Here is a 27,548-nt window from a genome sequence, read left to right as displayed (position 1 = left end):
TTTTTTTTGGTCTGTCCTGAGGCTTGAACTCTGAGCTGGGCTCTGCCCTTGAACTTTTCTTTTGTTCAAGTCTTGCACTATACTACTTGAGCCACAGTGCCACTTTCAGCATTTCCAGAGTGGTTTATTGGAGATAGGGGTCTCATGGGCTTTACTGCCTAGGAAAGCTTGTGGCTTTGAACCACAATCCTCAGATCCCAGTCTCCTAAGTAGCTAGGATTGTAGGCGTGAGCCACCAGCACCCGGCTGTCTTCTGCACCATTTCATTGGAGCTTCACAGCTACCTCTGAAGAGGCATTATTGTCTTGCCTTTTTATTTTTTAGATTATATCTGGTTGGGCAGCTCAGGCTGGCTGGAAACTGTGGCTGCTTTTGCATTAGCATCCTGAGTGATGATTATAGGCTTGTACTACCAAATCCAGCTTGTTCTGGCCAGTTTAAAGATGGGGAAGCTGAAGTTGAGAGTAGAGAAACACTGTATTTGAGGACATACAGTGAAATAGTGCTGATCACTGCTCCCACCTGGACATGACACCAAAACTACTGTTTTTCTTTCCTGGAGCTCAATTTGACCTTTTATTCTTTTGTAAGATTCTGAGTCCAGGAAAGGGCAGGACTGGCAAATGAGGTTGATTTTATGAGCTTGACTAGCCTGCTGCTTGACTACTTCTGGAAGGGAGGAAAATCCAAGAGTTAGACTTTTTTTTTTTTTGGTCGGTTGGGGGGCCTGCACTCTGGGCCTGGGTGCTATCCCTCAGCTCTTCTGGCTTTTTCTACTTATGTGGTGCTGAGGAGTTGAACCCAGGGCCTCATGCATGCAAGGCAAGCACTCTACCATTGAGCCACCTTCCCAGCCCGAGTTAGACTTTTTATCAGTTCTCTTTACCAAGGATTGAGCTGAACATGGTAGCTGGCCTGGCTAGAATCTGTGGAGAGTTCCTGGGGCAAAATAGGAAACCACTGTTCTCCTGAGATGTGAACCATCCTGTCATTTAACTTCTCCAGATTGTCAATGTATGGTACTCTGTGAATGGCGAGAGGCTGGGAACCTACATGGGCCATACTGGAGCTGTGTGGTGTGTGGACGCTGACTGTATCCTTTTTGCTCTGAGTCTGTGCCCCGGGGTCTGCCAGCAGTGGTGATGTTAACTTGGAGTTGGGGTTTGGGCTTAGTGGGGTCTAGAGAACAATACTTCCTATTTTTGTTGGGGTAACATTCAGAACAAGTTCAAATTGTGGATGGCAAGGTTGGAATGCTTTGGAGCTAAGAGGAAGAAAAGCTCTTTGGAGATGAACTGAGAAATGATTGGTCAGGTTCCCAAGAAGGCAAGGACCCAGGAAGACTTAGTCATGTTTCTTAACACCCTCGTAGGGGACACCAAACATGTCCTCACTGGCTCAGCTGACAACAGCTGTCGTCTCTGGGACTGTGAAACAGGTAAGTCTGGGTCACCCATTTTTTCAGCAAAAAGTTGACTACTTACAGTGTACCTGTATAAACAGACAGAAATGGTTCATAATGGGCTGGGAAGGTGGCTCAGTGGTAGAGCGCTTGCCTTGCATGCCTGAGGCCCTGGGTTCAATTCCTCAGCACCATGTAAGCAAAAAGAAAAAAAGCCGGAAGTGGTACTGTGACTCAAGTGGTAGAGCGCTAGCCTTGAACTGAAGAGCTAAGGGACAGCGCCCAGGCCCAGAGTTCAGGCCCCACGACCAGACCAAAAAAAAACAGGTTCATAGTTTAGAGAATAAGAGGCCCTAAAGAAGGTAGATGAGGAAAGTGTTATGGTAAGGCAATAAGCTATGTTGGAGGGAAGCAGAGTTCTGTGGAAGGCCAGAGCAGGAAATGTGACTACCTGAAGCAAAGGTAGGGGCACCCCAGGAATGTTTCCCAAAGTAAGTGTCCTATGAGTTGGGATTAAAGGAAAATAAAAAGGTCATCACTGGCACAATAAGGAAAGAAAGCACTGAACATGTCACATCCAAGTCATCTGATCTGGTTGGAGTGCCTGTGCTTGGCCTGGAGATGAGACTGGAAAGGCAGGCTAAGCCAGAACCAGCCTTGAATGCCAAACACAGGAGTTGGATTTGTTCTGTAGGACTTGGCATGCTGGGGACAGTGGTAGTCTGGTTAATTTTAATGGAGTCTAGGCATATAAGAGCTGACCGTGAAGATAGTGGAGTTTATTTAGCAACTCTGTTTAGTAAATGTTTGCTGGGCCAGGTACCACAGAGAGATCAGACCAGGTCCTTACTGAGGAGGAACGAGGTCTGTGGGGAAAGCCGCTGCAGTCTACTGTAAGCAGTGCAACATCAGCAGCATACATGAGGAGAGACTGTAGGGAAGAAATGGAAAGACAACTCAAAGTATAGCCAGGAGGAAGAAAGTGGTGGCCAGAAGAGACAGGTGATAATAGATAGGTGCAGTGTTTCCCCCTGTGGTAACAATGGACAGGGTATAACCCACACTCTGCCTGTCTCCAGGAAAGCAGCTGGCCCTGCTCAAGACCAATTCAGCTGTTCGGACCTGTGGATTTGACTTTGGGGGCAATATCATCATGTTCTCCACAGACAAGCAGATGGGCTACCAGTGCTTTGTGAGCTTTTTTGACCTGCGGGATCCGAGCCAGATTGGTGAGCACTAGCTCCAGGAACAGGGCTAGGGTTGTGGTGAAGGAAGTAGCTTCAGAGCCTGATGTCTGATACCTGCTGCCCTATGCAGACAACAATGAACCCTACATGAAGATCCCTTGCAATGACTCCAAGATCACCAGTGCTGTTTGGGGCCCCCTGGGGGAGTGCATCATTGCTGGCCATGAGAGTGGAGAGCTCAACCAGTACAGTGCCAAGGTAAGAGGCCAAGTCCTCCTTAGGCCCACCAGAATGGTTCCTTAGAAGAGGAAGGAGAAAAAAACATCTGGATTCAGGTAGAGAATTCTGCCATTCTCTGTGATCTTCAGCAAGTTATATAATATCCCTGAACCTGTTTTACCTATAAAATGTTTCAAGGGCCAGGCTCCAGTAGCTCTTACCTGTAATCTTAGCTGCTTAGGAAGCTGAGATCTGAGGATCATGGTTCAAAACCAGCCAGGGCAGGAAAGTCCATGAGTTCATGGACTTTTTTTTTTTTTTTTTTGGTTGGTCCTGAGACTTGAACTCTGGGCTTGGGTGCTATCCCTCAGCTCTTCAGCTCAAGGTGAGTGCTCTACCACTTGAGCCACAGTGCCACTTCCGGTTTTCTAGTGGTTTATTGGAGATAAGAGTCTAATGGACTTTCCTGCCTGGGCTGGCTTTGAATGGTGATCCTCAGATCTCAGCCTCCTGAGTTGCTGGGATTACAGGCATGAGCCACTGGAGCCCAGTGAATCCATGGACTTTAAAATCCATTAGTCAAGCTGGGCGCCGGTGGCTCATGCCTATAATCCTAGCTACTTAGGAGGCTGCGATCTGAGGATCACGGTTCAAAGCCAGCCAGGGCAGGAAAGTCCGTGAGACTCTTATCTCCAATAAACCACTAGAAAACCAGAAGTGGTGCTGTGACTCAAGCGGTAAAGCGCTGGCCTTGAGCTGAAGAGCTGAGGGACAGCTCCCAAGCCCAGAGTTCAAGCCCCACGACCGAAAAAAATAAATAAAAATAAAATCCATGAGTCCAATTAACCAGCAGAAAAACAGAAGTAGCTGTGGCTCAATGTGGTAGAGCGCTAGCCTTGAGTGCATAGGCTCAGGGACAGCCCTGAGTTCAAGCCCCATGACTGATCAAAAAAAAAAAAAGTTTCAAGGATCAAGTGACAGGTGTTTGAAATAACTTAGCATGTTCTGGTTACTTGTGACATCAGTGAACACAAATGAGCATTTTCCTGCTAACATGGTTCCTAGGACAAAGGAGTGAATCAGAGATCATGGTCCCTGTAGGGTTACAGACAGCTAGCACACAAGTCAGATTATGAATTGTGTTATCTTAAAGGTTTCAACTAGGTTTACAAGGCACTTAAGGAACTTGTGTAATAGAACAGGTGTCAAGCATACAAAATTGTGAAGAATAAATGGAAAGACTTAGGATGTGGGTCAAGAGGTAAATTGCTTGCTTTTAGCAAGCTTGAGGCCTGAATTCAGTCTCCAGTGACACACACATACACACACACACACACACACACACACACAAATACAAATACAAATAAGTGCACCCTTGGGGCTGGGGGTTTAGCTCAGCGGAAGGGCGCCCGCCTGGCGCGTGCAAGGCCCTGGGTTCGGTCCTCAGCCCTGGAAAAAAAAAATAAGTGCACCCATAACTCACAGCTGTAATTCTGCTAGTCAGGAAGCTGAGATCTGAGGATCATGATTTAGTCAGTCCAGACAGAAAAATCTTTGAACTCTTATCTCCAGTTAAGTAGCAAAAGAATCGAAAAGTGGAGGCATAGCTCAAGTGCTAGAGTACCAACTATCCAACCATTGAGTGGAGCAAGAGTATAAGGCCCTGAATTCAATCCCTAGTACCAGCTCAAAAGAACAAAAAAGGGAAATATTTAGGGGTGATGGTTCAGATTCAGGGGTAAGGAAGGCTCAGGTCCCTGGGAATGGTGATAGTAGGTTTTGGCATTGGAGCTGCTCAGAGTCTCCCTTGTCCTCAGTCTGGCGAGGTATTGGTGAATGTGAAGGAGCACTCCCGGCAGATCAATGACATCCAGTTATCCAGAGACATGACCATGTTTGTCACCGCATCTAAAGACAATACAGCCAAGGTAAGCTTGGACAAGGGGTCAGTGGGGGACTACACCCACACTCCCTCTGCACACTCAGCCTGCCTGATTTGCTCCAAGAAGGTGGCTATTACATACCTCTCACCGGCCTTTTCTTTTTTTTTTTTCTTTCTTTTTTTTTATTGTGAAAATACCATACAGAGGGGTTACAATTACATGGGCAAGATAATGAGTACATTTCTTATCAAGCAATGTTGCCTCCTCCTTTGTTTCCCCTTCCCATACCCCCCCCCCCGCCCTCCCCACCTGCCTTCTCTCTCCAGCTATTTGACTCTACAACCCTTGAACATCAGAAGACTTTCCGCACAGAACGTCCTGTCAACTCAGCTGCCCTCTCTCCAAACTATGACCATGTAAGGAAACCCCTTCAACCTTCCCACTAAGGCCTCAGAGAGCCTCTGGGGTCTAGGTGTTTGGTGATGAGGCTATGAGCCCTGTAGGTAAATGATGTCAGACCGAGAAGTTTTTAAAGCAGTGACAAGGCTGAACAGTTGGGTAGTGCCAGGGAACTGGGCAGCAGGTGGCTGAGTCCACACCCTTGTCTCTTCTATTGTGATGTGGGAAATGTTACAGTGCAGAAAAAAAAAAAGCTGAAAGTAGACCTGGCTGCTCTTGGGCCCATTTGGACGTTTCTTCCCTTCAGGTGGTGTTGGGTGGCGGTCAGGAAGCCATGGATGTAACCACAACCTCCACCAGGATCGGCAAGTTTGAGGCCAGGTAAAAGGGGAGGGCTGGGAGTGGTAGTGTTTGCCTTGCATGCATGAGCCCCTGGGTTCAATTCCTCAGCACCACATAAACAGAAAAAGTCGGAAGTGGCACTGTGGCTGAAGTGGTAGAGCGCTAGCCTTGAGCTGAAGAGCTGAGGGACAGTGCCCAGGCTGAGTTCAAGCCCCATGACCGACCAAAAAAAAAGGAATGGAAATTGTATGGCAGATGCCTTTTATAATAAACATAAACCAAGGTGTTAGTGGGTCATGCCTGAAATCCTAGCTCTTTAATAGGCTCAGATCTGGAGGAATATGATTCAAAGCCAGTCTGGACAGAAAAGCCTGAGAGACTCCATCTCTAAAAACCAGCAAAAAAGCAGGCTGGAGGTATAGATCAGGTGGTAGAGTGCCATCTGAGCAAGTACATGGCCCTGAGTTCAAACCCTAGTACTGGCCAAAAAAAAGACAGACAGCCTGGACTTCATTATATTTCTCTCTGCCCAAAATTCTGTACTGTAAAATGGGACTCCTCATAAAAGGTACAGATTAATTGAATGAGTTCATGTTGAGTTCTTGGAACGTTGTTAGCTGTGTATTCAGGCAGACATTTGGACCTGGTCTTCCCCTAACTTCATCTTTACTTTTCCTGATTTCCCTGCTTTCTTATTCTGTCATGTAGTTTGCATTTTGGGGAATGCTGCCTCCTGTCTAGAAGATGGAAATTCATTGGAGTTAAAACGAAATAATTTTACCCTCCTCCAGGTTCTTCCATTTGGCGTTTGAAGAAGAGTTTGGAAGAGTCAAAGGCCACTTTGGACCTATCAACAGTGTTGCCTTCCATCCTGATGGCAAGAGGTAGGGATTCAGGGAAGGGATCAGTCCAGCCCAGGTCAGGCCTCCACCCCTCTCCGGTGCTGGGGCCCATAGGCCTGCCATTTCCACAGCAAGCATCTCACCCGTCCCTGGTCTTTTTTCAGCTACAGCAGTGGCGGAGAAGATGGTTATGTCCGCATCCACTACTTCGACCCGCAGTACTTCGAATTTGAATTTGAGGCTTAAGGAACCTGGTCCCTTTTCAGGCCAGGGAGAAGTTTTGCACTCCCAGAAATAAATTAAATTAGTTTGGTAATCAGTGGTCCCTAGTCAGTTTTGTGGGGTCTATCTCATTATATTTCCTCCAAGCAGACACAGCAGCAAGTTGATGCCAATCATGGATACCTTTATTATTATTCAGGTCTCTTCCTACACTCCGAACACTTAAACTTCAGTATTCTGGGCTAACCTGGGTTGCAGGCACCCAGGGTTGCAGGGGCGTAGGATCACCTAGCTGCTATTCCAGGAGCCAGGCTTGAGGGCTCAGGCTGAGGCTGAGGCTGTTGGCTGAGCACCCTCTGTCTTCTCCCCTTCTGCCACTATCTGCCACACCTTCTCCCATACTACTTCTGAAGACTCTGGTGGGCGGCTCCATCGCAGAAACATTCCTGTGAAGAAGAAGTTGGATAAGGACTCTGACCATAGGGGAGAACTCCCAGAGGGAAGCAGGGGGTCACCTTGCCACAGCCGTAGGCTTTGGGGCTCCACTGAGGGCCAGATAGTCAAGGGATTGAGGACGTAGAGTGGGTTCCGGAGTTTTCGTTGCTCTTTTGCCTGGTTGAGTGCAGACCACAATGAGTGTGTTCGAGTCCTCACTTCACAAAGGCATCTGTAGAGAAAGAAGGAATGAGCTTTCAGCCCCAGCCATGCCCTTGGATGGTGGGGAAGGGAACCCCTACTTAGGCTGACAGCTGCTCTGTGGAAGACACTCTTTATCCTGCAAACATCGCTAGTTAGACCTTGTATTGGACACTAACAATGGGAACAAGATAAAACTATTCCTTAAGCAGTTCTGTTCTGAGGGAAAAATGTTTAGCTTGTCAAGAAGAGCTAATTAGCCAGATGCAGGTGGCTCATGCCTGTAACCCAGCTACTCAGTAGGCTGCAATCTGAGGATCGTGATTCGAAGCCAGCCTGGGCAGGAAAGTCTGTGAGACTTACCTCCAATTAACCACCAGAAAACTGGAAGTGGCACTGTGGCTCAAAGTGGTAGAGCAGGGCTGGGAATGTGGCTTAGTAGTAGAGTGCTTGCCTAGCATGTATGAAGCTCTGGATTCAGTTCCTCAGTACCACATAAATAGAAAAGATTGGAAGTGGTGCTGTGGCTCAAGTAGTAGAGTACTAGCTTTGAGCAAAAGAAGCTCAGTGCCCAAGGCCTTGAGTTCAAGATCTAAGACTGAAAAACAAGCAAACCCATGAATGCTGCTTGGAGCAAGGCAGTAGTGGCTCATGCCTATACATCTTAGCTACTCAAATGTGTACCATGAATATGTATTATTTCCCCAAGGCCTCATGTTTTAGGGCTGGGTCTCTAGCCTGTTTCAGACTTTAAGAGGTAGGTCTTGGAAGTAGAGTTGTGGCTCAGATGGTAGAGCTTTGAAACAAAAAAGACAAGCTAGAGCTCAAAGCCTTGAGTTCTGGCATGCACACACAGATGGGACTTTGTGAGAAGTCTTCATGTTATCAGAAAAATACCCTGGGTGCTGGGAAGGTGGCTCAGTGGTAGAGCGCTTGCCTTGCATGCCTGAGGCCCTGGGTTCGATTCCTCAGCACCACATAGCAAAAAGAAAAATACCCTGGGCCAGGCACTGGTGGCTCATGCCTGTAATCCTGGCTACTCAGGAGGCTGAGGTCTGAGGTTCCCAATTGGAAGCCAACTAGGGCAGGAAAGTCCATGAGACTCTCATTTCTAAGTAACCACCAGAAAACTGAAGTGGCACTGTGGCTGAAAGTGGTAGCACACTATTGAGCAAGATAGCTGAGTGATAGTGCCCAGGCCCTGAGTTCAATCTCCACAACCAACAACAAACACCCAGAATAAGATGAGACATATTTACACACACACTTACACACACACACACACACCACACAGGACAGTCCCTTCCTCTTTATTTTTTTCTTCCAGTACTGGGGTTTGAACTCAAGGCCTCATGCTGCTTGGTTGGCACTTGACCACTTGAGCCACACCTCCAGCCTAATCCCTTCCTATTTTTTGAGTCCCAGCCATTAGAAGAGCTCCACACACTCCCCACCATTACAGAAAGCAATGGAGTCCACCAAACAGACTAAGCCCTCCAAAACTGAGCCAAAATAAGCCTTTTCTCTATAAATTGATTATACCAGGTATCTTGCTATAGTAATAGGAAGCTGACACACACTCTAGGCCTGGGCGCTGTCCCTCAGCTCTTCAGCTCAAGGCTAGCGCTCTACCACTTGAGCCATAGCGCCACTTCTGGCTTTTTTCTTTTTGCTTATGTGGTGCTGAGGAATCAAACCCAGGGCCTCATGCATGCAAGGCAAGCACTCTACCACTGAGCCACCTTCCCAGCCCCACACACGGTAGTTATGTGCTGGTTGCTCCACTGTCCTCTGCCAGGAGGAAAAGTGAGGCTTACAGAAGGATATTCCTTCAGAAGGAAGTATCACTAAAAGCACTATGAACCAAAATTCGTGGAAATCATCCAATAAAACACATTTTAGAAAAGAAAAAAAAAAAGCCACAGTAGCAGGAAAGTCCATGAAACTGTCATAGCCAGCAAAGAAGGGGAAGAAGGAGGAGGAGGGGGAAGGGGCGGGGGAAGGGTAGAAGAAGAAAAGAGAAGAGAAAGGAAGAAAATAAGAGGAAGAGGAGGAGGAAGAAGTAATGGAAGAGGTGAAGGAGGAGGAGGAGAAAAAGAGCCTTGAGCAAAAAAAAAAAAACTAAGAACACACAAGGCCCTGAGTTCAAACCCTAGTACTCACACAAAAAGTGTTCTGAGGAAATTCACTAGCAGGGAAAAATACTTGTAAGGAAATAATGTTGGTACAGCAGATATCTTCCTGTGCTTACCCTGGCTATTCCGCCCCCCCACCCCCACTGCATCCCCATGGCTCACCTTTCCTTCTCACTGTTGCACAGGAAGGTACCAAAAGAGGAGGCATAGGCGTGCTCAAATAGGGTCAACAGCAGCCCCTCCCCAAACTCCAGTGACAGTGGGAACTGGCGACTCAGCTGCCATACACAGTCCAGGAAGAGAAGAAAGGTGGGTGCTTCATGCTTGGGGCGAGTGTGGGAGAAAGCCGAGTGGGCGCAGCGCAGCTGGAAGGGGTGGCCAGCCTGGGGAAAGTGGCAGAGTAGTGGGCACCAGGAAGTAGTGTTTCTTGATGTAGGGACAGGGCTGAGGCTGGGTGGCCACATACCTGGATCCATTCCCGTTCCACCAGTTCCTGGAATCCAGTCATGGTCCGGCTCAAGGGGTCCAGGATGAGTTGAGCCAGTGAAGTCACCAGTAGGGTGTTGTCTGTGCCTTCAGTCCCATGTACCAGGATGCAGGCTCCTTCCCTGTGGGCCCAGGCCACATCCATAGTGACAACACCTCTGCCTACATGGCCAGGCCAAGCCAGGAATAAGCTAGTGCTAGATGCTACTTGCTTATGGATTCCTGGTTTTGTTCCAGGGTTAAGAACCATGCCCATCCTGCACAATTCTCTTCCTCACAGGACAGGAGCCTTACCTTTCCATGCCCTGTGCTGCCAGGCAGGCCGTGGTTAGTGCCTCTTTCACATGTGCCAGCCAGTGGCAGCTCTCTAGCCGACTAAGCCAGAGGTCCATGCTCTGCTCTGTGTCCCCACAAGCCTTCACCAAGCGCATGAAGCTCTCCTGGAGGGGTCGCCCCCTAAGCAAATGGAAATCGGGTCATCCTTTTCTGCAGCCCATGCTCTTGGAGTGGGAGACAGCACCCTCATTGGAGCCAGCCTGATAGAAGGATACAGGACCCTCTTGGGAGCCCAATCTCATGGGACATACAATTCACCAACAAGCACTAACTAATAATGATTCAGTATCCTTGAGGACTCCCCAGTCTGCTGAAGGACACCCAAGACCCTTTGAGGAAGGGCACAGCACTACCTGGGGAAATAGAATGCCCTGGAAAACCCCAATTACCCTTAATGTACCCTAGTCTAATGGTAACAACACTGCTTCCTGATTTAAGAAACACCAACATTACGGATTTTGTATCTGTTCCTACTCCCCAGAAACTGCTCAGGGGAATAGTAATCTCCTCCCAGAAAATATATTGGCAATTTTTCAGCCTTGTTAACACCTAATGGTGGCTCATCACTGCCTTTAGTATAGTGTAAGTTCATAAACATGACAGCCAAGACCTTTGCCTTCTTCTCCCATCCTTAGGTCAGGCTCATCATCTCTCTTCCCAGTTGATATCTGCATTCTTCCTTCTACCCAGTAGTGCCTGCTGTTCTCCCAGCAGGTCAGACAACCAGACTCTGTACCCACAGGTTCACATTCCTTTCTCCTCAATGTCCTCCTCTCTCTTTCTAGTGAACTCTTCTTTCAGTTCTCAGCCAAAGCATCCTGTTCTCAGGGGAAGCTCCTCCCAGTTTCTGAGAGGGCCACTTATCTCATTGAGTTCCAGTTGCCCAATTACTGCTGAGCTCTGTTGTGTCTGCACTAATTACCATGGCAGTCTCTGTGCTCAATGATGAGTGAAAAAAAGAAAAAGAAAAAAAGTGATTCTGGGTCCTAGTGGCTAATGCTTGTAATCCTAAGTACTCAGGAGGCCAAGTTCTGAGAATCAAGGTTTGAAGCCAGCCAAACAGGCTGGCTTCCAATTGAAATGCATAAATGGAGTTATAGCTCAAAAGCTTATCAACCTTGAGCAAAACACTGATAAGGGACGGTGCCCAGGCCCTCAGTTCAAGCCCCAGTATTGGCAAAAAAAAAAAAAATTGTGAATAGGGAAGCAGTTTACTCCCCCCAAAGGACAAAAAGTACCCCAGAATCTCTTCTTGGCATTACCATCACCTAGAGATGGAGATCAGGAATGGCACAGCCTTCAATTTGTGTGTATGTATGTGTTGGTTGTTCCAGAAGGCCAAATTCAGTGTAACATAAAAGGTACTTTTTCCTTCCGGGTCTACCCAGAGTACTTATGACTGAGATAACTCACTTGTGCAAGTGGAGATGGCCAGCTGGTGGGATGGCCACTAGAAAGGCCTACCAGTCTTTGAGGGGCCTGGCAGAACTCACCCCACTCCACAACCATAAGAAGTCCCACAGGAAAAAGTATGGGAGAAGATGGCTTCTCCCTACCTCTCCAGGGGTCGATGGAGCCGCCTCCAGCCAGGGTAGGCAGCCTTAGCCTCTGTACCCCCGCCAGTTAAGCGGGCCTGTTTGGCAGCTTGGGCTGATCTTGTGTCCACAATGAAGCCCCGGGCCCCAGGGGGGCCACAGGCCAGAACAGCTGCAAGCAGCTCCTCATCTTCAGCACAGCGCTTTTTCTGGGGACCAGCCAGTGGCTGGCTGGAGCGGAGCAGAACCTGTGAACAGGGACCTGATTCAGCAACTGGACTTCAAGGAGGCCCTGGGTGGGTCTACACAAAAGCAGACTAGATCTGGCAAGGACTGACTGGAACGCAGGGCCAGAACTCTATAGGGTTTCCCACCCAGTCTGGGAAGGTGATGCAGGATGGCAGTGGGACCTATAAGTAGACCATGGACGGGTTCCGGATTGATCAAAAGGGAGCAAGAGGCAGAGCCGGAGTTGGAGAAGATGCAGTTGCCCGTGGGAGGCGGGGCTTAGTGGAAGCAAGGTGGGCGGGGCCATCGTGGGGCCTATCCTGGCCACCCGGGGGCGTGGTTTGGCAGAAACCGCTAGGAAGGTGAGAGGCTGGGCCTGGGGAGGGGCGGGCTCACGGTTCCGGTGGGCGCGTGGTGGTAGCTGAGCACCGGGAAGCGGCCTCCCTGGCGGAAGCGGGCGCAGCGAGCCAGGGCGTCATCGTCCACCGTGCGGGGCACGATCACCGCTCGGGGATAACTGGGGCACAAGCTGAAGTCCTGGTTCACTTCGCTCAGCCGCCACGCGGTGGTCTGCGGGCGGCGCAGGGAGGGCGGAGGCTAGGGTCTTAGGGCACCCAAAGAGTGCCCTGCCCCGGTGCCCCTTCCGGACCCAGCGCTTCCTCATTCCCCGGCCCCCGTGGCCGCGCCCACCTCGCGCGCCACGCGCTTGTAGTAGCGTTCCGGTGGGTGGAAGTGCCAGGCGTCGCCCAATCTCAGGCCTTTGGGGCGGTAGAAGAACGGGAAGGAAGTGATGACCGATTCCAGGGAGGACAGCGCCTGGGGAGGGAAGTCGGGCTAGGCAACGTCGGGGTCGCCTCGCTCGCGGCCCTCCAGCGCCGCCCTGCATCCTGGGGCCATTTAGCGGTGCCCGGGAATGACACTGAGTCCGGAGCCCCTGTGCACATTAGCTCCTTTATCCCCACCCCACCGCGGTATGGGACTGGGGTAGCTCAGGGGCCCCGGTGCGCCCCTGGCAGACCTCGATGGAGCGGGCGATGTCCAGCGTCGTTTCCACGCCCTCTATATCCAGCTGCAGTACTCTCAGGTCCTTACAGCGCAGGGTGATGGTGCCCGAGTCGCCTGCGACCCTGCGGTGGGCAGACCCAGGCTTAGTGGCCTTCCTCTCCCCTTCCCCCACAGCAGGGAACAAGTTTCGCTGGTTCGGACGTAACTGCGGGAGGGCGCCAGCTCCCCCTTGCGCTGCCCCCGCCCCCCCCACCCCCGCCCCGGGACTCCTGCACCCCGAGGACGCCCCCTGCACGCCCCACCGCTTCTCCACCGAGTCGACACTACGCAACAGCAGCAGCCACAGGTCCGGAGTGGACTGAGGCTCGGGCGACAGCAGCAGGTGGTGCCCGGTGACACACAGCGTGCCGCGCAGCCGGGGCGCCTCCCCACCCCGCAGGAGCTCGGCTTGGGCCCGGCCGGTGTAGATCAGCTCCGAGAACTCCATGGGGCCAACCGGGGCCCTGAGGCCCAGCAGGACGCGGCTCCCACGGCGTCGGGCTCGGCTCTGCAAGGGACAGGAACTGGCTGGGCAGCTGGCGAGGCCGGCAGGACAAGCTGTTAAGGAGGTCCCTCAGAGGAAGGGCCCCCGCACCGCTTTCCTGTTTTCCACTCCGAGCCAAGTTAACTCTTAGCAGAACCCGAGCCAGAATCTATTAAAGAAATCTCAATGTCATCATCTGTGAAATGGGAGGAATATTCTTGCCCAGATCCCTTTTAACCCATAGCTTGGGTTTCAAGAGGCACTGGGTTTTGAAGGCTTGGGGGTGCTGGCACTCCCGCTGACTTAAAAAGAGAAAAAAGAACAACGAGCCTATTTTCTCCCTGTACCCCAGGGGATGGGCTGGAAAGTGTAGATTTCCCACAAACTGGGAACTTCCTGCTTCCTCTCCTACATTTGAAGCTTGGGTAGGGGAAATATCTTGGTCCACCTTAAATACAAGCAGCTGTGTAGCTGGTGCCCCTCCCCCTTGCACAGCTGGAAGTCTTGCCTGTGGGCGCCCTCTACTCCCTGAGCACCTCTGTTCCTGTCCAGCCCTCAGGGACCCGGAACCACCTGAGTCTCCTGTCAAATTGTCCAAACAATGACCCAAGTCCTGTGTTTTGAAAGATTCTTTTCACTGGCTTTTCAGTCTAGAAAAAGGGACTCTTAAAACTGACTAGGAAGGTGGCTCAGTGGTAGTATGCTTGCCTTGCATGCATGAGGCCTTGGGTTCAATTCCTCAGCACCACATAAACAGAAAAAGCCGGAAGTGGCGCTGTAGCTCCAGTGATAGAGTGCTAGCCTCGAGTAAGAGAGCTCAGGAACAGTGCTCAGTCCCCACAAAGGACAAAAAAATAAAAGTATGCTAATCTTGGGGCTGGGAAGGTGGCTCAGTGGTAGAGTGCTTGCCTTGCATGCTCGAGGGCCTGGGTTCGATTCCTCAGCACCACAAAAGCAAAAAGAAAAAAGCTGGAAGTGGCGTTGTGGCTCAAGTGGTAGTGCTAGCCTTGAGCTGAAGAGCTGAGGGACAGTGCTCAGGTCCAGAGTTCAGGACCCACAACCGGACCCCCCCCAAAAAAAAAGTATGCTAATCTTAGGAGAATCGTAGGCAGGGAGCACCTACCTGGAAGATTTCCTGGTGCTTTGAACTGAGTTATGGATTTAGGATATACACATTTTTCTTTTTTTTTTTTTTTTGTCAGTCGTGGGGCTTGAACTCTGGGCCTGGGCACTGTCCCTCAGCTCTTCAGCTCAAGTGCTCTACCACTTGAGCTACAGTGCCACTTCCGGTTTTCTGGTGGTTTATTGGAGATAAGAGTCTCACGGTCTCTCCTGCCCGGGCTGGCTTTGAACCGCGATCCTCAGATCTCAGCCTCCTGAGTAGCTAGGATTACAGGCGTGAGCCACCAGCGCCCAGCTTAGGATATACACATTTTTCTGTAGGTGTGTCATATACTTCAATACAAAGTTTATAAAAGAGAACTGCTGTATGTGCATGTATGGAAATACAACAGAATTCCTTCACATTGTATAATTAAAATATGGAGTTGTATTTTAAAATGTGGATGATATAAAGCATCTGCCCAGCAAACATGAGGTCCTATACTTGAAGAAAAAAAAAAAAAAGGAAAGTAAAAAACTGTCCTGGTTGAAACCCTTAGAGGGTCAGGGAGAGGGAGAGCTAGGAGTCCATCCATCTACTGCTGTGTTCTTTCATCATAGACAGGTTTTTAGCAATTTTCAAGGAAACCTGAAGCCTCTTGGGAGTAAATTGGCTTGAAATCAATGATCTATCCCAAAAGAAGCTCAGAGAAGCTCATGTTTGAGCAAAGTCCCCTTGAATCATCACTGAAATCCTGGTCTCCTGACTCTAAGACCCGGGCTCTAAACTCTGTTTTGCTTGTGTGTGTGTGTATGTGTTTGTGTTTATGTGTGTTTGCATGTCAGTATTGGGCACTATCCCTTACCTTTATTTGTTCAAAACTAATACTTTACCATTTGACCCACAATGCCACTTCTAGCTTTTTGGTGGTGAAAGAGACCTGAGTCTCTTAGATTTGTCTGCTAGCTCTGAATTCAAACTGTGATCCTCATATCTCAGCTTCCTGTGTATCTCAGATTACAGCCAATGGCATTCAGCTTGAACTATGTTTTTTGTTTTCCCCGCAGTCCTGGGCCTTGAACTCAGGGCCTGGGTACTGTTCCTGAGTTTCTTTTTGTTCAAGGCTAGCACTCTACTACTTGAGCCACCACACCACCTCTGGCTTTTTCTGTTTATGTGGTACTGAGGAATTGAACCCAGGGCTTCATGCATGGTAGATGAGTACTCTACCACTAAGTAAGCCACATTTCCAGCCCTTGAACTTTGTTCTTTTGCTGAAGAGCTAGGACAATGATTGAAGATGGGGCAGCTAGTCAGCCTCCTCCCTCTCCCATGTCCTTTGGCTTGAGTCTTGGGAGAAGGGCCAAGACTGGTGTGGATGATGCTTTCCTTATCCTGAGCAGCTTCCTTTCTGGAAGCTGGAGCCCACTTCTGGGCAAAGACAATGAAATTTATCCAAAGGGCCAAAAGAGCAAGGCTCCTCCTGCCCCCATCCGGATTGGCATCACGTGGCCCCCTGTTAATAGTTCAGGAAAATTCCAGTCCTTGTACACTTAGCCTCTCTTAGCCATCTGTTCACCCACTCTGGCACACTCGGCCTCCCTAAGCCACTTGAACACTTACCATTGCACACTTCCTGGCACACTCTTCATTCCTAGCTTCTGCCACCTCCACCACACTGCCAGCTTTGTCCTCATCCTAGAGTAGCAGCAGGACCCTGTCACTCACTTCAAAGCCACCATGTCTCTGGGGCCACAGAAATTCCAGGCAGTGGGTGAGGAGGATGAGGAGGAAGAGGAGAGCCTGGATTCTGTGAAGGCATTGACTGCCAAGCTGCAGCTACAAACTCGGCGGCCCTCATATCTGGAGTGGACAGCCAGGGTCCAGAGCCAGGCCTGGCGTAGGACCCGAGCCAGATCTGGACCAGGGGAGCCTGGGGCCATCTGCGGCTTTGACTCAATGGATTCTGCCCTTGAGTGGCTCCGACGGGAGTTGGTGAGTCTGTTGGCATGGATAGCCTTGTACATGGCCTTTGACTTCCCCTGGGTGGTGGAGAGGAAAAAATGGACTCCCTGCCCTTCCAGAAAGGTCAGCAAGGGCTTACTCCTATGCCCCTGCTGTTGGGGGGTAGGGGGGGGAGAAACAGGAATGCACTTGTCCAGTGTTTTTTGTTTTTGTTTTTTTTGTTGGTCCTGGGGCTTGAACTCTGGGCCTGGGCACTGTCCCTCAGCTCTTCAGCTTGAGGCTAGTTCTCTACCACTTGAGCCACAGCACCACTTCCGGCTTTTTCTGCTTATATGGTGCTAGAGGAATCGAACCCAGGGCCTCATGCATGCGAGGCAAGCACTCTTCCACTGAGCCACCTTCCCAGACCCTTGTCCAGTGTTTTATTCAAAAAGCCTTGCTGAAAAAAAAAATTCCATCTAATGTGTTGAACTTGTGCTCCTGTGAGTCAGGAGACAGAATCTTTAGGGAACCACCCATTTTAGATAACAAAAGACATGGCCTCCCATATTCTGGAAATTGCTGTACCCCAGAGATACAGTGAAGTACAAACAAATGGAATTGATGATGATGCTGACAGGCAGAATCTGACAGAACAGTGTTAAGTACTAGTGGTCAACTATATTTGCTTAGTAATGGCTCCTTAGCTTGGTTTGAGAATCCGTATTGATGGAGCAAGATCTGAAACATAGGGAGCGATGACGCTGGGTGAGGGAGGGCTGTGGACTCAGCCATTGATTGGAAAGGCTCAGAATGTTGGACAGGGAACAATGGCTGAGGCCCACAAGACAGGCTGCCCCCTCTCTGCCACAGAGGGAGATGCAAGCTCAGGACCGGCAGTTGGCAGGACAGCTGCTGAGGCTTCGAGCCCAGCTGCACCGTCTGAAGGTGGACCAAGCTTGTCACCTGCACCAGGAGCTGCTGGACGAGGCTGAACTGGAACTAGAGCTGGAGCCTGGGGCCGGCCTGCCCCTGGCCCCGACGCTGCGGCATCTGGGTCTCACGCGCATGAACATCAGCGCCAGGCGCTTCACCCTCTGCTGAGGGCACCTGTGTGCCTAAGGGGGACCCCTGGGAGGAGCGAAAGGAGGAGTCCACTAGGGAGGAGCCTCAGAGGTGCCAGCATCTAGTGAGTGGAAGGGGAGGCACACTTTAGTCTGAATTCTGAGAGCAGAAAGTCCCAGCTGGAGGTGGGAGCAGCCCTGATTACCAAACTTCTCAATAAATGTCCTCTGCAACCTGTCAAGATCTCTGGAGTCCTTCATTCAGGCTTAAGATCCTGTCTGTCTGTTGTTGCTAGGACAGGGGATTCCACTACAGAAGAGAAGGCCCTTTTGGGGATGGAGATGGACTGATAGAATCTTCCCCACAGCTCCAGCTGATTTCTCCACCTTACCAAGATCATTAACACACACAAAAAGGCAGTAGCTGGGGCTGGGAAGGTGGCTCAGTGGTAGAGTGCTTGCCTTGCATGCATGAGGCCCTGGGTTCGGTTCCTCAGCACCACATAAGCTGAAAAAGCCAGAAGTAGTGCTGTGGCTCAACTGGTAGAGTGCTAGCCTTGAACTGAAGAGCTGAGGGACAGTGCCCAGGCCCAGAGTTCAGGCCCCATGACCGACAAAAAAAAAAAAAAAAAAAGAAGTGGCACTGTGTTTTAAGCGGTAGAGCACTAGCCTTGAACACAAAGAGGTTTAGGGACAACACCCAGGCCCTGAATTCAAGCCCCACAATCAAAAAAAAAAAAAAATTAGGCACCTGTGGCTCTTGCCTATGATCCTAGCTACTCAATAGGCTGAGATCTAAGAATCACCTTTTGAAGCCAACCCAGGAAGAAAAGCCACTGAGACTCTTATTTCCAATTTATCCCCAAAAAGATAGAAGTGGAACTGTGGCTCAAGTGTTAGTGCACTAGCCTTGAATCCAGGCACTGAGTTCAAGCCCCAGTACTGATACACACACACACACACACACACACACACACACACACACACACACACACACACACACACACACACTGTTAGTGGGAAAGAACTTAAGATCCTAAGTTACTCCCCTGGGAGGTGTGTTAGGTGGCTGAAGGATGCAGTCTGTTAGTCGTGGGCTCAAAGCCAGCTCCCTGATTTCATTCTACTAGATGTTGAAGAGGTCCCTTAGTGGATCCCTGAGTCTCTTACTTCGCAGTAGAGATGCTAAATGTTCACCACACGGGTAGCTGGACATGCCTTAGGTACAGCAAGCACACAATATGCCCATTCTATCACCTCCAATGCCAGGACTCTTTGATGAGTCCCCAGATGGACTATGAAGGGCCAGGTTCACAGGCCAGGGCAGTTGGACCCTGCCCCAGGCCTGCAGCCACATCCCTGGGCCCTGTCCTGAGGAAGGGTTTTGCTTTGTGTCTCTCAGCCTTTGTTTCTGTGTTACTCTCTTTGTCTGACTTTCCAACTCAGGTTTCCTTTCCCCCCCACCATTTCCTGTCCCCCTCCCTTCCCCTCTGCAACTGAGGTACACACAGCTTCAGCTTCTACCACCAAACCCCAACAATGCTTTGTGGGCTCCCCTCCCCCACCTGCTGGCTCAGTGTAACTCAGGAGGTGACGCACTTACACTTTCCTCCCAGTGGGGTGAAGGCCCAGTTCTTGATCCTGACAGGGGCCATCCAACATTCCTCATATCACTGGTGACCTGGCTCTTAGCCTATGATGGGTGCCCCCCCTCAGCCTGGCACCAGCAAATGGAGATTCCTGGCCTGCCTGTGGCTGGGTGGCTCTTGCCTCCTGACTACAGTACAAATGTCCCAAGTCTGCTGCCTGCCCCAGTTCCTGGGTATTGTGCTGGTTATCTTTCAACTATGGCAAGAAATGGTGCCAGGCTATATATTCCATGAGGGCAATGGCTGCTATTAATTTATGCCAGTGCTAGGCCTTAAACTCACGAGGGCCAGGGCACTGTCCTGAGCTTTTTTGCTTGAGCCACAGTCCATTGCTGGCATTTTTGGTGGTTAATTGAAGATAAGAGTCTCACAGATGGGGCTGGGAATGTGGCTTAGTGGTAGAGTGCTTGCCTAGCATGCATGAAGCCCGGGTTCAATTCCTCAGTACTACATAAACAGAAAAAGCCAGAAGTGTCCAGCACCAGTGGCTCATGCCTGTAATCCTAGCTACTCAGGAAGCGGAGATCTGAGGATCTTGGTTCAAAGCCAGTACTGCAGGAAAGTCTGTGAGACTCTTATCTCCAATAAAACACCAGAAAACTGGAAGTGTCGCTGTAGCTCAAGTGGTAGAGCACTAGCCTTGAGCTGAAAAGTTCAGAGACAGAGTTTAAGCTCCAAAACTGGCAAAAAGAAAAGGAAAAAGCCAGAAGTGGCCCTGTGGCTCAAGTGATAGAGTGCTAGCCTTGAGCAAAAGAAGCTCAGGGACAGTGCCCAGGATTGGAGAAAAAAAAAAGTCTCAGAGACTTTCCTGCCCTGGCAAGCTTTAAATCACCATCTTCAGACCTCAGCCTCCTGAGTATCTAGGATTACAGATAGGAGCCATTGGTATCCAGCTAGGGTGGTGGCTTTGCCTTGGTCTGTATGCACTAGCAATGTCCCACTGGTCAGTCATGATGAGTGGGATTTGTTCTGTCCACTGCCTAGCAAGTACTGTCACTCTGCCTCTTGTAGACATGAAGTTGTCCTGTCTGCCTCCTGAAACCAGCATGCCGTCAGCATTCTGTCTGTCTGCAGGAGGAATTCTGTCTGTAAGCCCTCAGTACCCCTTGTGATTCTAATAAAGCTGCTGTTTTGTGGTCCAAGATGACAGGTGTACTGCTCTGCCAGCCACCATAGCAACCAGATCACCTCGCATCTGACTGTAACACTCATAGTGTTGACTGTAACTACGTAATGGCGGTATTGTTTTTGTCTCTGCCTGAATCATACAATTCTGCCTTTGTGGTCAGACTGAGGCAAAAGGACCACTCAGCTTTCCCACTGCGTGCCTTCGCTGTGGCTGCTCTACACTGCTCATGAGGGTCAGTGCTGCCTGGAAGCTGTTACTTAAGTGTATGATACAGGGCAAACTCTCCCTTCAACTGTGACCCTCTTAAGTGCCATCCTCAGGGTGAGCCTGGAGAAGTCTGGGACCTCGAGGGGCTGAAGGATGAGGGGCTAGGACAACAGGAAGCTTGGGGTGCTGGAGGCTTGTGGTTGGGCTGCTGGGGCCTGGTTGGCTGTGGAGCGCTCAGAGGAGGCAGGAAGTCAGGGTGGAACGTGGGCGCGGGGAGACAGGTGGTAGAACTGAGACTGGGTCCCAGCAATCAAACCAGGCCAGGAGCACCATGTGAAAGGGCCAGGGGGTCACAGGCTGGGCAGGTAAGGAGCAATGGGAGCAGGGGTCAGGGCTGTGGTGGGAGCCCTACATAGGGCAGAGATAGTCAGGGCCAACTTGCTCTGCTGGAGGTTAGCTAGTTCACCCCTTTCCTGCAAAGGTGGTGGCTCTTGCCTCAGCAATACTGTCTGCCATTGCTTACCCGCCTTGCACTGGGATTTTGGAGAACTTAGCAATCCAGCATGTGCATGTGGATGTTTGGGTATTTAAAAGGTCTTCAGGAATCACCATCTAGTACCCTGTCCAAAGGATGAAGCTCTTGAGGCCCATAGAGGGCAATGCACCCACTGCCTGAAGTCCCTCAGCAAGACAGGAGCAGAGCCAAGACCCTCCAACTTGTGCACTGGAATGGGGTCATGTGATAGAGTCTGAGGACCTAGGGACCAGTCCTGGTCCCTAAGGTAGATCTAAGTGACAATCTCCCAAGCAAGTCACCTAGAACAACCAGATGGATGCGTGACCAGTATTACTTGAGAGAAGGTGGCGGAGAGAGTGGGTGGATGGTTATCATTGGAGATGAAGTTCTCAGAGCCAGCAAATCTGACCCAACTTTGGGAAGTTGGAGGTGAAAGGAATGATGCGGGAAGGAAGAGGAAAGGTTATTTTTATCCTGGTCAGGGATGCAACTGTCTCTGGGTAAAGGAACTTCTGAATTTCCATCTGGAGAACTGCCATTCCGGTCCTGGCTCAGGATATCCTCCACGCTGGCTCCATTCCCCCCTCCTCAACTCCAGCTGTGTGTGGTGGCCCAGTTGGTCCCGCGGATTCCTGCTTCAGGCCCTAAGGGATGGAACCCTAGAAAGGCATCAACTACCCACACATACTCACAATCTAACTCTGAGCCCTCAGCTTTTTTTTTTTTTTGGGGGGGGAGGGTGGACAGTCCCACATAAGCCAGACTTTTCCGGTTTCCTCTGTCTCTCTGGAGTTTTTCATGCTACACACTTTCCGTGGAGTCAGCATTTCCCAGCCTTTCTTCTGTCTTCAGTCCCAAGGCCTGAGGCCTCTTGTGGAGGCTGGGGAGCATGCTGGGTCCTCCTATGGTTCATCTCCCCTTGGACAGGTAAGGGAAGTCCCCTCCCAGCACTCAGCTGTGCTGATTTGGTAGATTGCTTGCTCTCAGGGCTCAGGATAGTGGCTCTTCTCCCAAGGAGAAAGGCCCAAGTCGACACAGATTATGAGCTGAGGGCCGGGGGCTGATCACTCACTCCTATACTCCTAGCTACTCAGGAGGCTGAATTCTGAAGATCATGGTTCAAAGCCAACCTAGGCAGGAAAAGACTGTGAGACTCTTGTCTCTAATTAACCAGTAAAAAGCTGGAAGCGGAGATGTGGCTCAAGTAGTAGAGGGATAGTCTTGTGAAGAAAAAAGCTTACAGACAGCACTCAGGCTCTGAGTTCAAGCTCCTGTACACACACACACACACACACACACACACACACACAAAATGAAGAGGGCTCAGAAGATAAGTCATCCATTATGGGGATCTAGAAAGCTTTCTTTCGTTGGTGATGGTGGTGGTGGTGGTGGGAGCTGAACTCTGGGCCTGGGCACTGTCCCTCAGCTCTTCAGCTCAAGGCTAGCGCTCTACCACTTGAGCCACAGTGCCACATCCGGCTTTTTTTTCTGCTTATGTGGTACTGAGGAATCGAACTGAGGGCCTCATGCATGTGAGGCAAGCACTCTACCACTGAGCCATCTTTCCAGCCCCATAGAAAGCTTTCTGAAGAAACAAAGCAGTTCTGAGAACAGAGACCAATTTTGAGGAGTGCTTAAGACAGGCCAATATCCCTAGGTCATGTTCCTGGAATGAGAAGGGCAGAGATCTGAAAGTAAAACCAGAGATAAGACAACTCATGGAGCAAGGTAGTGCTCAGAGTATGCATTTTAAAGTCAGAAAGACTCAGGAACAATTCCAGGTCTACTGATTACTTTTTTTTCTTTTTGGTGCCAATCCTGGGACTTGAACTGAGGGCCTGGTCTCTGTCCCTATGTGTGTGTGTGTGTGTGTGTGTGTGTGTAGTTTAGTGACGGTAAGAGTCTCATCAGCTCCAGCTGGCTTCATTTATTTATTTGCTAGTCCTATGGCTTGAACTCAGGACCTGGGCACTGTCCCTGAGATTCTTTTTGCTCAAGTCTAACACTCTACCACTTGAACCAAAGTCCCACTTCTAGCTTTTTCTGCTTATGTGGTACTGAGGAATGGAACCCAGGGTTTAATGCCTGCTAGGCAAGCCCTCTACCACTAAGCCATGTTCCCAGCCCTGGCTTCAAATCCTGATTCTCATCTCTCAGCCTCCTGGGTAGTGAGGATAACAAGCATGAGCCATCAGCGCCAAGCTCTGCTGATTCCTTGAGGGAGTAGCTTTGCCAACAAACTTTAGTATAGATTTTTTTCTCTAGCAGAGTGCTTGTGGGAGTCCAAGAAAATAATGACTGAAATGTGTCCTGGGTATCATCTGACACATAGTAGGTGTTTAAAGGGAGTTAGACACGTCCTTCCCCTGCAAAGAAAATAGTAGGCCGACGGGGAAGACTGTCCATACCCAGAATTACCCTTATCAAAGCATCCTTGACTTTGGCAAGGCAGAGAAACACCTATTCCTCCACACTTGTGGTATGGCTTTTTTTTTTTTTTTTGCAAATGATCTTGTTTTCTGCTCCTAGTGTGAGATCTTAGGCAGGCTAGATTCTAAGCAGGGCTGTGAGGTCTGCCTAGGAAGAGTTCCTCACAAAAACATATTCTCACACCCACACTCTTTTCATAGCCAAAACACCACAAAATGCCACAGACATCATCATAGGAAAGAGTAGGGGAACAGATCTCAGAGGCCAGGGGAGTGGGCCACACATACAACACAGGCCAGGTACGACAAATTTATTCACTCATAAACTAATGGCTTCAAAGCCAAGATCACTCCGGAAAAAGGAAAACAATTCTGAAGAGAAAAGGATGGAACCAAGATACCACCTGGAAATGTGGGTATCTTTTTCCTTTTTTTTTTTGGTCAGTCATGGGGCTTGAACTCTGGGTCTGGGCGCTGTCCCTCAGCTTTTCAGCTCAAGGCTAGCGCTCTGCCACTTGAGCCACAAAGCCACTTCTGGTTTTCTGGTGGTTAATTGAAGATGAGTCTCACAGACTTTCCTGCCCAGGCTGGCTTTGAACTATGATCCTCGGATATCAGCCTCCTGAGAATCTAGGATTATAGGTGTGAGCCACCAGTGCCCAGATCTTTTTCCTTCTTTTATTTTTGTTTGTTCTGGTACTGGGGATTGCACTCAGTTGCCTAAGTGTTGTGCTTTAGCTTTCTCACTCAAGGCTGGTGCTCTACTAATCAAGCCACAGCTCTACTTCTGGCTCTTTTTTTGGTGGTTAATTGGATATATGAGTTTCATAGACTTTCTTACTCAGGCTAGCTTCAACTGCATTCCTTAAATCTTCTAAGTAGATAGGACTTGACTCACCAGCGCCAAGCTGTTTGTTTGTTCCTGTTGTTTGGTGGTGGTGGTGGTGGCCAGGGATCTATTTCACAGCCCGCTAATTATATTTTCTGTCATTAAGCTACACCTCCAGCCAGGAATGAAGTCTGAAAAGTCCATCTCTATGGATTTTCAAGTATCTGCAGATGCATTTCCAAGGGCTCAAGTTCCAAGGGGCACCTAGAAAAAAAAAGGGGGGGTAATCAGGTCTCCATCACTATGGATTTAGATGTAATTAGCCCAGGAATTCATAATCAATTCTAGCCTGTTAATCTTCCCAGAGAAGAAGTCCAATTCATTTCATCTAGCCCAGTGTTTCCAGAACTTCCTGACACAGTTTTGTTTTTCCCATAGCGCTGCCTGTTCCATACCTGCTTTTGAGATAAGGACAGAATTAGAAAGTCAGGATGAGCTGTGTAGCTGATGCTCCTCAAAAGATTGTGTCTCACAGGGCATGGTGGCAACATGCCTGCCTGTAATCCCAGCACATTGGTTTTTTTTTTTGAGAGGAGGGGATGTGCTGGTACTGGGGGTTGAATGCAGGACCTCACATTTGCCCTTAGCTTTTTTGCTCAAGACTAGCACTCTGCCACTTGAGCCACTCCTCCATTTTTCAGCTTTTTGCTGGTGATTTCGAGTTGAAGAGTTGAGAATTTGTCTACTCCGGTTGACTTCCAACCACAATCCTCAGATCTCAGCCTCCTGGGTAGCTAGGATTACAGGCTTGAACCACCAGTGCCCAACTGGGAAGACTTGAAAGACTGAGTTTAGGTTAGCCCAGGGCTACATAGTGAGACTCTGTTGCAAAAGAAAAAGGAAAAGGGAAAGAAGAAGATGAAGGAGCCATGGCAGCTATAGCTGCTGTTTATGTGGAAATCTAGGGAGGAAGAAGGTGACACATTGGGTCACAGCCACTGTCTGCCTCTCAGATGGCAGAAATCACACAGTGCTCTGGGGAAGAGTTGTTTACAGCATAAACAGGTAACCAGCAAGGAGGAACTTCCCATTTCATTGGGAAGCAGACTTTAAGCATGGTATCTTATGTGAGAGATGGGTAGATGATAAGAATGTATGGGTGGGGCTGGGAAGGTGGCTCAGTGCTAGAGTGCTTGCCTTGCATGCATGAGGCCCTGGGGTTTGATTCCTCAGCAGAAAAAAAAAAGCCGGAAGTGGTACTGTGGCTCAAGTGGTAGAGTGCTAGCCTTGACCTGAAGAGCTGAGGAACAGTGCCCAGGCCCAGAGTTCAGACCCCACGATGGGACCCCCCTCCCCCAAAAAAAGAATGTACAGCTGTATGTGCACGTGTGTGTGTGTGTGTGTGTGTGTGTGTGTGTGTGTGTGTGTGTGTGTGTGTGAATACCAGGGCTTAAACTCAAGGCCGTGTGTTCTTGCTTAGTTTTTTGCTCAAGGTTAGGGCTCTATTGCTTGAGCCATATCTCTACTTCCATCTTTTTACTGGTTAATTGAAGAGTCTCAGGGACTTTTCACCTGCCTGGCTTTGAACCATGATCCCTAGATCAACCTCCTGAAAAGCTAGGATTATAGGCATGAGCTGCCAATGCCCAGCCAGAATGTATAGCTTTTGTCCAAGTTTATTTTCCCCATGTACAGAGTTTATTTATAGAAGGCAGATAACAGGTCTTGTGGGAAGAAACAGAAGGAAAGAACAAAAGATGTTAAGAGTGAATTTTAAGGGATATGGTCAGTTACACACACAGATCCTGCATATCTTAAGGATACTAAAGTTTGAGCATCATGTATCAGGCATAAAGGCTGGGTCTTAACTCAAGTTGTAGAGTGCTTGGTCCTGAATTCAAACCCAAGTACCAGTTTAAAATAAATAAATAAATTAAAAAAATCAGCCGGGTCCTCTGGTTCACGCCTATAATCCTAGCTACTTAGGAGGCTGAGATCTGAGGACAGCAGTTTGAAGCCAGCCTGGGCTGGAAAGTCAGTGAGATTCTTAACTCCAAGAAAACCTGAAGTTATACTGTGGCTCAAAGTGGTAGAGTGCTAGCCTTGAGTGCTAAAAGCTCAGGGACAGTGCCCAGGCCTTGAGTTGAAGCCCCACAACTTACTAAAAAAAAAAAAGTCAAGAATAATTATTTGAGGTTACTGTTAGTAAACCTACTCTGTGTGTGTGTGTAAAAGAGAGAGAGAGAGAGAGAAAACAGAAACTCATCTTCTTTTAATTTTACTTCTAGAACGATTTGGTATGCATACTTCAGATTTTCCTGTGTATGTCTGTTGAAAGAAATGGAGGTTGAGAACCTAGTCTTCAGAGAGAGACGGAGCAGAGTTTAACTCACAGCTCATTTGTTTATTACAAGGCCTAGCCAGACAAATAACTTCATATAGTTCAAGTTTCTGTTTTGCATCTGTGAAGTGGGCGCAATAGTAGAACTTACTTCTATGGGAGTATTATCAGTTACATTTGACGATTCAAAAAAATGCAAATTACATGAAATAATTCTTGGCATAGCACCTGGTCCTGCGCATACATGTTTAACCACAAATTGGCTTATACTCTACATTCTGCTCTGTAACTTGCTTGTATCTAGGCGTCTTTCCCTGTCTGTACATGAGCTCTAACATTTATTGGCTCAAGTGAAATGTTAGCTTGTTAAATGGGTAAGGATGGCGACTTCAGATGCTACTTCAGATGCTACTTGCAGCAAGTATGTGGATGTCAGTAGGGCTACATTGTTGGGAGACCCAGATATTACTGACCAGCCAGTGAGCTGCAGGTCTTACAGCTTCCTGTGAAAATGAAGTAACTCACCAAATTAACTGTGACACCCAGGGCAGGACTGGGATGGCTGCTCACTTCTGAGTCCTCAGCACTAGATTAGAGCCTGGCAAAACCTTTGTCCATTATATGACTAATATAAACTAGAAAAAAAATTGTTAATATCCTGGTCCATTAGGAAGTTGCAGCTGGGGTGGGTGTGGGGGTTGTAGCTTAGTGGTAAAGCATTTGCCTAGTATGTAGGATTTCATCCCCAGCACCTCAAAAAGAAATAACTAAAAACAAACAAAAAAGGAAAGAGAAAAGAAAATGTGGCCCTTTTTCTGTACTAATACTGGGGCTTGAACTCAGCAGCTGGGTGCTCTCACTTGGCTTTTTCACTCAAGGCTGGCCTTGGAGCCACAGTTCTACCTCTGTTTTTTTGCTGCTTAATCAGAAATAAGAGTCTCATGGATTTCCTTG

General features: G+C 49.2%; 4 protein-coding genes across 4 annotated transcripts in view; 3 read left to right on the top strand and 1 right to left on the bottom strand.

Annotated features, from left to right (window-relative positions):
* Positions 1–6,593, top strand: part of Eif3i (eukaryotic translation initiation factor 3, subunit I) — a 7,808-nt gene extending 1,215 nt beyond the window's left edge. Inside the window, exons 3-11 of the mRNA XM_013020602.1 lie at positions 1,006–1,093; positions 1,373–1,438; positions 2,482–2,631; positions 2,720–2,847; positions 4,626–4,736; positions 5,018–5,107; positions 5,398–5,471; positions 6,224–6,316; positions 6,439–6,593. Coding sequence (XP_012876056.1) covers positions 1,006–1,093; positions 1,373–1,438; positions 2,482–2,631; positions 2,720–2,847; positions 4,626–4,736; positions 5,018–5,107; positions 5,398–5,471; positions 6,224–6,316; positions 6,439–6,520 — 882 coding nt within the window. The 3' untranslated portion in view covers positions 6,521–6,593. The remainder of the gene's footprint in view (positions 1–1,005; positions 1,094–1,372; positions 1,439–2,481; positions 2,632–2,719; positions 2,848–4,625; positions 4,737–5,017; positions 5,108–5,397; positions 5,472–6,223; positions 6,317–6,438) is intronic.
* A 66-nt stretch (positions 6,594–6,659) lies between these two features.
* LOC105988848 (myotubularin-related protein 9) lies at positions 6,660–13,428 on the bottom strand. Its single transcript, XM_013020600.1, has 10 exons — positions 13,160–13,428; positions 12,871–12,979; positions 12,543–12,668; positions 12,249–12,422; positions 11,646–11,872; positions 10,048–10,209; positions 9,734–9,875; positions 9,430–9,650; positions 7,012–7,163; positions 6,660–6,942 (listed from the first exon to the last, which is right to left on the bottom strand). Exons 1-10 carry the CDS (start codon positions 13,342–13,344, stop codon positions 6,818–6,820), a joined length of 1,623 nt encoding a protein of 540 aa, XP_012876054.1. The 5' UTR covers positions 13,345–13,428; the 3' UTR covers positions 6,660–6,817.
* Positions 13,429–16,050: 2,622 nt separating this feature from the next.
* On the top strand, positions 16,051–17,713 carry Fam167b (family with sequence similarity 167, member B). Its single transcript, XM_013020556.1, has 2 exons — positions 16,051–16,477; positions 17,300–17,713. Exons 1-2 carry the CDS (start codon positions 16,223–16,225, stop codon positions 17,528–17,530), a joined length of 486 nt encoding a protein of 161 aa, XP_012876010.1. The 5' UTR covers positions 16,051–16,222; the 3' UTR covers positions 17,531–17,713.
* Positions 17,714–20,760: 3,047 nt separating this feature from the next.
* The window catches only part of Lck (LCK proto-oncogene, Src family tyrosine kinase), a 29,379-nt gene continuing 22,591 nt past the window's right edge, over positions 20,761–27,548 (top strand). The window contains exon 1 of the mRNA XM_013020640.1: positions 20,761–20,840. The gene's annotated coding sequence lies outside the window, so the exon portion shown is untranslated. The remainder of the gene's footprint in view (positions 20,841–27,548) is intronic.

Source organism: Dipodomys ordii, unplaced genomic scaffold, assembly GCF_000151885.1.
Source record: "Dipodomys ordii isolate 6190 unplaced genomic scaffold, Dord_2.0 Scaffold51, whole genome shotgun sequence".
NCBI lineage: Eukaryota > Metazoa > Chordata > Mammalia > Rodentia > Heteromyidae > Dipodomys > Dipodomys ordii.
The sequence above is the reverse complement of the archived record's forward strand: the minus strand, read 5'-3'. Positions and strand labels throughout refer to the sequence as shown.

Excerpts from the sequence above, each read along its gene's own strand:
- LOC105988848 (XM_013020600.1), bottom strand. The coding sequence starts at position 13,344 with ATGGAGTTCTCGGAGCTGATCTACACCGGCCGGGCCCAAGCCGAGCTC. Across the intron at positions 12,980-13,159 it reads GTCGACTCGGTGGAGAAGCG|GGTCGCAGGCGACTCGGGCA; the intron begins GTGGGGCGTGCA and ends TGCCCACCGCAG. Across the intron at positions 7,164-9,429 it reads TGCAACAGTGAGAAGGAAAG|ATGCCTTTGTGAAGTGAGGA; the intron begins GTGAGCCATGGG and ends CTTTCTCTACAG.
- Fam167b (XM_013020556.1), top strand. The coding sequence starts at position 16,223 with ATGTCTCTGGGGCCACAGAAATTCCAGGCAGTGGGTGAGGAGGATGAG. Across the intron at positions 16,478-17,299 it reads AGTGGCTCCGACGGGAGTTG|AGGGAGATGCAAGCTCAGGA; the intron begins GTGAGTCTGTTG and ends TCTCTGCCACAG.